The sequence below is a fragment of the Telopea speciosissima genome, chromosome 8 (genome assembly GCF_018873765.1).
Source record: "Telopea speciosissima isolate NSW1024214 ecotype Mountain lineage chromosome 8, Tspe_v1, whole genome shotgun sequence".
Taxonomy (NCBI): Eukaryota; Viridiplantae; Streptophyta; class Magnoliopsida; order Proteales; family Proteaceae; genus Telopea; species Telopea speciosissima.
The window spans coordinates 61,842,007-61,853,162 of NC_057923.1; the positions used below are offsets into that span (position 1 = coordinate 61,842,007).

General features: G+C 37.5%; 1 protein-coding gene across 2 annotated transcripts; it reads right to left on the minus strand.

Annotated features, from left to right (window-relative positions):
• Positions 1-6,729: 6,729 nt before the first annotated feature.
• LOC122670346 lies at positions 6,730-8,182 on the minus strand. Of its 2 annotated transcripts, XM_043867189.1 has the most exons (3): positions 7,655-8,182; positions 7,286-7,338; positions 6,730-6,820 (listed from the first exon to the last, which is right to left on the minus strand). In XM_043867189.1, the coding sequence occupies exons 1-2, from the start codon at positions 8,124-8,126 to the stop codon at positions 7,319-7,321; spliced, it is 492 nt and encodes a 163-aa protein (XP_043723124.1). In that variant the 5' UTR covers positions 8,127-8,182; the 3' UTR covers positions 6,730-6,820; positions 7,286-7,318. The 2 variants fall into 2 exon arrangements, with proteins under 2 accessions (XP_043723124.1, XP_043723123.1); XM_043867188.1 differs by lacking the exon at positions 7,286-7,338 and having other exon boundaries at positions 7,655-8,180.
• Between the last annotated feature and the right edge of the window lie 2,974 nt (positions 8,183-11,156).

The following is an 11,156-nucleotide window of genomic DNA, read 5'->3' on the forward strand; positions in this document are numbered from 1 at the left end:
ACTTCGTCGGCAACGCTTACCTTCGCCACAGAAAATTGCGGATCTGCTAGCCATGGCTCTGAGGGACGAACCTCACCTCTGCAAGTGATCGTTGCAGATGGCTGTGACTTGTGACTGACAACTTACCGACGTAAGCAAGAGAGCAAGCGAGAGAGAGAGAGAGAGTGAGTGAGGTACCTGAATCGATCGAACCCTACTGCCTCGTACGGATGAAGCAAACGAAATCAACTTGGCAAGTGATCGTCTTCGGTTTGATCAAAGAGGCAGAGAGAGAGCGAGAATCCATAGTTTTGGGACTTGGGAGTATCCAGCCGGGTAACGCGGGTGTGCCGTGTGCATTAGCGTACTCGGACCAAATCCTTGTGAAAGTTGAGCGATTTTGGTTTTTTTTGTTTTTTTTGTTTTTTTGTTCCTTTTTTGGGATAAATTACATCTGAGGTACCCAGAGTTTGAAAAATATATCTTTGAGGTTCCTTAAGTTTTAGAAATGACGTTTAGGGTACCTTGTGAGTTTAGTCCTATCCCCAAACTAACATTTTTCCAAGTTGGCCCTTGTCAACTCGACTCCCATCCCTAAACCATCTTCACCTCTACATCCGTCACCACCCCCCACCCACTGTCGCCTCCACCACGAATCCGACTCCTCTACTTCCAAGGCGGGTAGTACTTCTGTACGCCCAACTTTGCCCCGCATACAAGGCGGGCGAAAAGTAACACCTTACCCCCGCTCGAGTAGGGCGCTCGGGCAGGGGCAAGGCGGTACTTTCCTCTGCCTTGTATGTGGGGCCAAGTTGGGCGCACGGAAGTACAGCCCGCCTTGGAAGTAGAGAAGTCCCTTCCCTCCACCACCAAAAGCTAAAAACCCATTATCGGTTCTTGTTTCAAGGTCAAAAGTTACTCAAAAACTACAATGGCCACCACGACCACCCACCCCCAACTGAGAAAAATCAAAACACATTCCCAAGGAATGCAAGTTGTGCATTTCCATTGATGAAGAAGGTACTAGAGCATGAACCGAAGATGATGCCATGCCACGCATCAGCGTCTCTGTTATCCCCCAGTTGTCCACTATTGATGTGTCTCGTCTTGGGCCATTGATCAAGGTATCGGATCCTTGCAATGTTCTTGCTCCACCACCATTGTTGCCACTATGTAGGAGCTTCTCCTAAAATGCTTTCGACGATGATCGAAAGATTATGGAGGTTTTCCTGATCAGGCATGGTGAGTGTGGCATCTAAAGCCATATGTGATGTTGGGTGGAGCTATGAATTTTTATCACCTGTGGTTCCAGTGCCTCTAATAAAAGGGGTGGACCCCACCCAAGAACTGCACAACCGTATCGGGCAGGGGAACCGCAAGTGATTAAGGTCCATGGAGCTACCGCACAATTTCAAAAAAAGGCTATAAGAAATATTCTTGCAGCAAAGAATAAGGAAGAAGAAAGAAAGTAGAGAAGAAGAGGAGAGGGTGGAGGGGGTGTGAGATTATTATCTCACATGATCAAGGGTACGAGGAAGGGAAAGGTAGGAAAAGATTACAAAGTTGTTTGAATACATTTTAAGTCAAAACCACCCAATTTTGGTCAACTTAAATCCCTATTTTTATTTACCAAAAGGTCCTAAGGCCTGATTTGGTATGATTTCTATTTCAATTTCAGGGGGTGATTTCTATTTCTGAAATTGTTTGGTTTGATTTTTGCACCTTATTTCAGTGAACTAGAAATCAAGTGAAATAGAAATTCTGAAATAGCTGAGGAGCTGTTTCAGAATTTCTATTTCTTTTGATTTAGTACTCTTGCTCTTGAATGAACACATGGTTAATTTCATGGGCAAAGTAGTAATTTCATGTTAAAAATAAAACACCACCCTTCTTCTCCTAATGGTCTCACCATCACCATCCCACTCCCACCATTGCCACCACCACCACTACTACCCTGTTACCACCACTACCACTACCCCGCTACCACCACCACCACCACTATCCTGCCATCACCACCACCGCCACCACCACCATTGCCATCACCACCACCACCACTACTACCCCGCTACCACCACCACCACCACTACCGCTGCCACCACCACTATTACCATCGCCACCACCCCCACCCCCACTACTTTCACGTCACCACTACCCTACCACCACCGTCACCACCACCACTACCCCGCCGCCGCCACCACCACCACCACCACCACCATTACCACCACCACCATTCTTCCCAAAGAAATATAGAGAATCTATTCTTAGAATTTGAACTATCAAATGGATTTTTTTATTCTTGAAATATTTCATATTGATACAGCCAAAACAATTTTAATTTTTTGACCAAAAATCTATTTGTTGACTATTTCAAGGTATATCTTTGTTGATTAGGTCATTGATTGTGTCCTAGGTGTCTATAGTGTGAGAATCACGATAGATAGAATTTACAAGAGATATACAAATTACATAGTAATCATTTTTGCTGGAATGGAATATTTCCAATAAACTTGGTCTTACACAAGACACATGATTTCCATTGAAATGTCACTTGCCGTCTCTGATGGATGATCAAGAACCTTGATTAACCATGAAGTCTATCACACCCCACTTCCTGTAACACAAGAGATGTGACTAGGATGCCTACATCATCCTACTCAGCCTGCCAAAATCTCTGATGCAGTATCTTAACAACACAATTTGTACTCAAAACAATAAATAAATCAGAGCATTGGAATATAATATATATAAAATCACAATTATTACATAACCAAGTTTATTCTTTCTTGTTCTTTATACCAATACTCAAAATATAATAATAAGAATATCATTTATACAACCATGTAATACCAAGAAAGGTATGAGGTTAGAGATGAGGTTGCAGGTCGTTAATGGCACCTTCTTCTTTCCCCGCCTTCTTCTTTCTCTCGATTCCCCTGTTGCAAGGGAAAAAATGCTTTTGTTTTTTTTTTTTAATTTTAAACTCCAATTAAAGGGTAATATCGTCTTTTGAATTGTTGTTTTAACACCGTTAGCCACTTAGGGTACAATTGATAGAATCTTTCAAAATTAAGGGAGGACATTATCATTATTCAAAACCCAGGGAAGGGGTTTGATATTATGAATACTTAGAGGGGAGGGGATGATATTTACTCTAATGATAATAATAATAATAAGGGCTCTATTTGGTATCATTTCAAAGAGAGACCTTATTATATTTTAGTCCAATATATAATAATTATATTTTACTAACCGTCAAACCCTTATTATTATTTTTAATCATTGTAAAATAATTATTAGTATTTATATTTATTATGAATATTATTATTTTATTAGTATTATCATTATTCTTATTGTACCATTCTCATCATCATCATCATTCTTCTTCTTATTCTTCTTCTTCTATATAGAGAATCTACTCTTAAAATTGAACTACCAAATAGATTTCTTATTCTTAAAATATTTTAAATTGATGAAACAAAGCAATTTCAATTTCTTGACAAAAAAGTATTTTGTTAATTTATTTTAAGAAATCAATTTAAAATAAAAATAGAAATCCAACCAAAGAGAGCCTAGGGTTGAGAATTCTCACCCTCTCTTTCTTGTAAAGAAAGATTTCTTCTTTTCCCTCCTTATATAGAGAAGGTATTCTCTCTCCTTATAAATAGTTGTCAGTGCTGTCCTCCCTCTTATCTCTATAAATTGTGAACATGTTCAAGAGCTATATTTCTGAAGAATATTTACACTTATGGATCTAGGTAACTCTAAGCTTTATCATGTAATGGATTGAATATCCTAATATTACGTGAATTACGCTCAATGAAATAAAAATTTTGGAAGATCATTATTGACCAACAAATCCATGGGAAAACATATTCTTCTTTTCCAAAGGGATTGTTTGTTTGATAGGGTGGGATAGTTGAACGAACCATTCTAACCCATGGGATTTTGAGGTTGTTTGATCATATGGGTAGGAAATTATGGAAACATTAAAAAAAAAAATATCTCACTTTTTTTATCGGTCTATGGAATGGTAAAGTTAGGGAAAAAGATTGCTCCCCACATGAGGACGCATTTTTTTGTGGATCCCAATCCTATAAGAGTTTCACCCCCGCTAAACAAAAAGGATTCCGGATCAGCCAGCCACAAGCACCCACGCCCCATGGAGAGGTCAGATCTGTCCCCACCCATCCCCATGTGGGTAGCAGATCGGGAACTCAACAAAAAGGGCCAAAGAGACTAACGATCTACACCAAACCAAATTGCTGAAATCTGTTAACTTTAAATACAAGGCTACGTTTGGAAGTCAATAAAAGAAAAGAAAATAAACTTTTTATGTGTTTATCTCTCTCCTAAGATTAAAAATTTTAAATTTTTTTCTTTTTCTTTTCTTTTCTTGGCATCCAAACGTAGCCTTAGGCTTTGCTTGGGAACCAAGAAAAGAAAAGAAAAGAAAAAATTCATACAAAATTGAATTTGAAAAAAAGAAAGAAAAAAGAAAGGATAATTAATCATTACTTCATTTTTGACTAAAATCAAATCCAATGATTTAACCAGCCAAATCTATGCCCTATCAGTTTGAAAAAAGTGTAGACCATTGAATGGTTTCATAATCCATTGTTATCTGGCTTTATTCAGCCACCATCCACATCTATGGTGATTCATCTGGAATACAATATAAAGATGAGAAACACAGTTACACTTGTCCTGACAAACTTTTGCCATATCAGCTAAAACTGCCCCTACCCATGACATGTGTCGGCAATCTTAAGCCTTCACAAACCTGGCTGTGACAAGCATTTCTTCTTTGGTTGAGTTGGGAGTTGTCAGCAGATTAAGAGGGACAAGAGGTGGAGGAAGAAGATAAACATGTAACTTTATCTGCTTTGAATGAATCCCAGTGGATAAGCTTCCAATTCTTGAAAACTGAACTGGTCCTAATATTTCTGACAAGGACAGAACCATCCTTAGCTTAACCTCTTCCATTCCTTGCTCTTGGGGCATGTCTACCTCTGCTAATGTCAGTTTCCACTTTTCCCATATATTGCATAAATACTCCAAAAAACTCTCCTCCTCTCATTCTCAATCTCTCTGTCAAGCTTAATAATCATGTGATACAATTGTACAGAGAGAGTGGTTCATAATTTGAGATTCTCCAATGAAGCCAATCAGTAGGGGTAGCTTCAATAATATAAATTTTTGTTTCACTGACCTTTATTAGTTTCTGGTCCACAGTTTTTTTATTTTTTATTTTACCCTTTCTCACATTAATTATTATGATTCAGATCAAGAAATTAGTATCTGGTCCACAGCATTTTTATTTTTAATTTTTCCCTTTTTCACATTAATTATTATGATTCAGATCAAGAAATTTCCAATCTTCTATCCTTATAATATATAGAAAAAAATTATTCCTTTCCACTATAAATATTTACAAAAGATCGTAGGATACACTTTGATTATAAATGGATGGCTCATTTTTAGCCACCATTCAATAGCATATTACTCTTGGTCAGTAGCAGATGCTGCCTCACACACAAATCCCATGTCCTCAATAATTGTACCCTGATTATTGGTTTTGAGTCCTAGTTTGTGATTTAAGACTTGGGAGTTGGGACCTTTGAGCCTAATTCAACAGGTAGCTTTACACTTGCAGAAATTGGTTGAGTCATTTTGGTTAACAATTTAGACTGAATTATAGGCTTCAGAATTGTGATCAATTCTTATACCATTGCAGTATTCATGTCAAATCTATGCCATATCAGATCTAAGGTGGTATGTATGGCTTAGTCAATTGATACGATCTTCAAACCAAAGCCAACTTGGAATTTCTGAAACTAACTTAGAAGTTTTGAAACTAATCTGCATAGATTTACCTGAAAGACAAGGAAAGTACCACTTGGGGTTCAAAGATTGTACCTGACAAATGTTTAGTAACACAAATAAAAGAGAAAAGAGCAATCACTCATCATAAACATGAACAAACAGACGAATGCATTATTTAGTTAACCAGTGTAGATAACTAACAGTCATACAAGTTATCTACAAACTACCGATCTTTGCCTCAAATGCAAGTATATTAGTCTCATTTGAATCTTAGATTTTTCTTGTTTCTTCTTCCTCTTCCCCCTCACCTTCCTCATCTTCTCATTTGAAACTATTGTTGTAGTAAAAGAATTACAGATCTCAGGGGAGACTGGCTTAGTCAATTGATATGATCTTCTAACCAAAGCCAACTTGGAATTTCTGAAACTAACTAGAAGTTTTGAAACTAATCTGCATAGATTTACCTGAAAGACAAGGAAAATACCTCTTGGGGTTCAAAGATTGAAGCTGACAAATGTTTAGTAACACAAATAAAAGAGAAAAGATCAATCACTCATCATAAACATGAACAAAAAGAAGAATGCTTTATTTAATTAACCAGTGTAGATAACTAATAGTCATACAAGTTATCTACAAAATAGCTATCTTTGCCTCAAATGCCAAGTATATTAGTCTCATTTGAATCTCAGATTTTCTTGTTTCTTCTTCCTCTTCCCCCTCATCTTCCTCCTCTATGCCGCCCATTTCCATCAGTAGCCATGGCCATAGTCATCAGATACCCAGCCCCGGCCAGACCCCTGTAACAAAAGAATTGCAAGAATTTGCATCCTGCAGATACTGGCCTTGGCGATATCAAGTAGAGATTTCCCTCTATAAATAAAGCTTGGACATCAAGTTGCAGCTGAAAGAATATATATAGCCATTACATTCCATCACTGTCAGCTGCATAACTTAACTGTGCATGCCACTGCTTGAGCCCAAAACTTCAGCCTTGCTTTAACTTCATCCGGATCATCACCTGCAATGGGAATTAAAAAAAAATTCAGTTAATATTTCAATAGCCAGATTTTAATTCTCCGTATCTATCAAGTTTCAAAAGAGATTGAATCTCAGAAAGACAAGTCAAGATATCAGGAACTAAAAGAATTGACATAATTCTCAAAATAAGTTCATGGATTAAGGTTAAAAAAATTTGTATCTAGAGTAATATACAAGTTAGATCGAAGTGTTATTGGATTCTTTGAGAATTACAACTTCAAATAAAGGGTAAAACATATGCAGGCACCCCTCATAAATAAAAAAGGAAATTACTTCTCATTTTATTATATAAAACAGGGGGGATTACAATTTCCAATACCTTATAATGCAGATCTCTGCACATTAAAGAACTCAAAATTTCTAACACTACTTATATGGGCATCAAATCAAAGAACCCAATGTGCCAATGTATTTACTAAATTATCCTATAAGACAAGATTATAACCTGACACACTCATCAGAGCTTCATCTAGATAGATCAGTTGATCCAGATTAATTCTGCAAAGAAACAAAACATCAATTTGCAAATCTTCTAGTTGTGAAAACAAAAAGAATCTATCGAAAAAAAAAAAAAAAAACCCTAACATAGTTGTTTATCAGATCAAACTCAAAACTAATTAGGGGAATCAATCTAGTCCACAAAATCCATTGATATCCAGTTAGACCACAAACAAGATGAGGAATGCCCAAAAGTGTTTATTCAGAATTTAAAATCAAACTCGATTTAGTAGTATCACGTACACATTCAAAAACCCCAAGAAAAAAAAATTCATAATTTTTAAGGATAGAATGAAAAGGAAGCAGCTTTGCATACCAGGGCTAGAGATCTTCCAGTTGGCAATCGGACCTGAAGAAGAAGAGCAGGTCTCAGAAGTAACTGAAGAAACCGTAGATGTCTCCAGAGACTTTTGTTGCTCATCCATAAACCTCTGACTCATGGAGTAACAAAGCTCCAGAGCAGGTAAGGTGTTGCAGAGCTCAGGGATTTCATCATAACTGAAACCAAACCCCAGATCCAAACAACCCTTCAACTCATCAAGATCATCATCAGTCAAGCTCTTCGTCCTTGAGAACCCATTTGATCCTCCTTGTTCTTGGTCCTCCTCATCACCTGCTTCAACATACCCTTCAAGAAAAAATTGGTTTTTCTTCTTTTTCTTAGACCAAGGATCTCTATCTCTGAACCCAGCTCGTGGGCTCCTCTCTTCTGCAACTTCTTCATCTGAGACAAAGCTATCATCCCAAATCGACGCCCTTGTTTCTGTATCAGACGAGAGGCTCTCCATCTCTCGCTCTCTGTGCTGGCTGCTGAGTGTGCTATTGGGGACTTAAAGCCCTGTTTTTAAACTAGAGAAGAAGCCCTAGCCAATGAATGGCGGTCATCATGTATGTATAGGATGGATGTATGTATGTTATGTGTAAGATGGTATACATACATGGATGGATGATGGATGTGATGTGATAACAGCTGGGTTATGGGTGATAATGAGTGGAAATGACTTAACACGTGGAATTCTTTTTAAGAGCCGGTGGTGCATTAAATACGAAAGGATATGGGACCGAGCTAAGGGGGCCCCACCACGTTCTCTTCGATTTTGTTTCTGTTTGCAATCAAAATGACGATTTTACCCATGCTTTGATTTTATATGTTTTAAACGCTGTCCTAGTTTTTGGCAGCGAGGATAACCGAATCACCGTTGATTTTGCCCCTGATTACCTTGTAGCTTGTACTATTATATGTGTATGTAGTCGTCTTAGCTGGCAGTCCTAGTGATATGGAAATGTTGCATTTAAGAAATGATATAAAATATTGGGAGAGATTTCTTTGTGGGGGAGCGTAGGGGCACGCTCACATGGCAACCAATGAGAGCGTGTTGATATCTCGGGGTAGAAATTTCGTCTTTCATGGGGTTGGGACTTGGGTTGGTCAATTCGGACCCTATTGTGTCTGGGCGTGGCCTGCGCCCCCTCCCCCCACCCAGAAAACATTTTCCCTAAAATATTTTATGGGAGAATGTTTTCTATATCGAAGGCATAGGCTGCGCCAGACATATAGGGGTGGGCGAAATGGCCATCCTACCCCTCTGAATGGCAGGCCCATGTGTCTAGGTGCAGGTTGCGCTGCGGCACAGAGAACATCATCCCATATTTTATTTATGAGAGAAAGAATTCTACCTAATCATGTGCGATTTACAACTCCAATGTCTAGAAACAAAACTGCATAAAATGATCGCAACACCCCTGGAAAGACAAAACTTGCTATGAACGCTACAATCATTTCATGTGACCAGAAATCTAGGCTAAGGAGGTCCACGCCCCACGCTCTCAGGAAGCTCTCTCTTGCCCTTTTTTACGTTGATGTTGGATTAATAATGTCTTTGGAGTGATAGAATGGTGGTGGGCCGTGATGGCTTGGCCATTGGTTTGGTGTTAATAGAATAGAATAAGTGCCACTTGGGTTATTGTTTAAAATTTAATTTTTGATTGAATGTCAGAACCATGTGTCTTTTTTAATAGTTTTAAAGCCTAAAAATAGGTAAATTTTTTTTGTTTTAATGGGAAAAACTAGTTGTCAAATGCATACTAAAATGGGCATTAAAGTGTTGTAACCAAGTTTTAGTTGTACAAGATACCCAAGATATGATTTCTTTTTTTTTTTGGGTAGAATACCCAAGATATGATTGATCAATATTAAAACCCAAGATATGATTAATCAATATAAAAACAGATATGTAGTTTCACAATTTTAAAATAAAGAATAAAAAACTATGAATCTTTAACTTTAGAGGTTATAAGTGTAACTATACTTTTTCTTGTTATGTTATAAAATAAAACAATATAGTATTAGTTTGGGAATATTCTCTCACCATCATCCTTCTCCACTTTGAAAACAGGGCCGAAACATGGGAAAGAGACAGGTGTGACTAGTTGGTGGTTGGCGGCCAATAGACAAGTGAATCAGCGGCTAAGGGCAGCTTGGGGAGGAGGGGGGGAGTTGGCTGTCCTCATGCATTGCTGGTTGGCTGGTATGACTCCGTCAATTGCTTACTATGGCTGCAAGTGCCGATCACCACACGAGAGAGAGAGTCCCACAAGTTATAGCAAGATCCTTTCATAATTGTGTAGACTTGAGCTCATTCTTGGATCCAGATCATCTACTGTGCGTTGTCTCAATTGCGTCGTGCTGCACAAACAGAGGGCCGTGCACAATGACCACCATTACCCCCACTTGAACAAGGCGCTCGGATAAGGGTAAGACGGTCATTGTGCGTGGCCCTGTGTCTGTGCAGCAAGATAGTTGGGGCAGCCCGCGCAGTACAGGGATATGATCCCTCATTCTCACATGAGCTTAGCCTACTTCTCATTATAGATTTCTTATCTTCCTATAAACCTTTCTATTTGTTAATATTATTTCATGCATGCACGTGTAGTAGGAAATTAAGGTTTTATTGTACACGAATTTTATTTCTGTTTATTAGTATTATTTCATGCATGCATGCATAGTAACAAATTAAGGTTTCATTATACACGAATTTTCATATTTGTTTTAATTGTAACATCTTTTAATGGTTTTCTTTGTTTAAATCATGTCATGGTAAGTTAGGATATCTTCATCTTATTTTTTTATCTCTTGTATATTAGTTAAGGTTTCGCATGCAAGGGCATTAAGATAATTTTAATCTATTTATGTAAATTCAAATTTTGTAGTATTTTTGTTATTTTTATTTGATGTTACACTCTATTTCTGAGCATTTATATCTTCATGATACAATTTTGATTTAATAAATCTATCTTTGTTCCATTTATTGATGACATATTGATAGTGACATAATAGTCATTAATTTTCAATGGCTCCATTCCACCAGCTCTTTCCCCACTCCTATATATATGTATCTTTTGGCTTGTAACACAAAAGAAGAATTTGACTTCAATGTAACATCTTGTTATGAGTGAGTCCCCTCTTAAGTTTAGGGAGTTCTTATTTGAATTTTAGGTCCTTGTGTGGTTGTGTGAGTTCTCAAGTGATCTCAGAGTTAAGTGGTCCTATTTGACCCTTGAGTTAAGCGATCTTCTCTGACCCTTTGTTATCTTGTACTTCATTTCTCATTATGGCAATAAAAATTCTTTTACATTTTCAAGTTTGTTTTTGAGTTGCACATATTTCATGTTAATTTTATGCTTACAGTAAAATTTTTGGAATTGACTACATCTATGTACTAACGTCCTTGTTCGTAATATACTATTTAGATGATAATGGTAGTTTAACATAGGTTTAAGGCATTTTTTTATTATTTTCATGTATACTAATCTTTGTA

Bases quoted from the DNA above. Each gene is read 5' to 3' on its own strand.
- LOC122670346 (XM_043867188.1), bottom strand. From the start codon at position 8,126: ATGGAGAGCCTCTCGTCTGATACAGAAACAAGGGCGTCGATTTGGGAT. The intron at 6,821-7,654 runs GTATGCAAAGCT...TTCCCATTGCAG, and splicing joins CTGGAAGATCTCTAGCCCTG to GTGATGATCCGGATGAAGTT.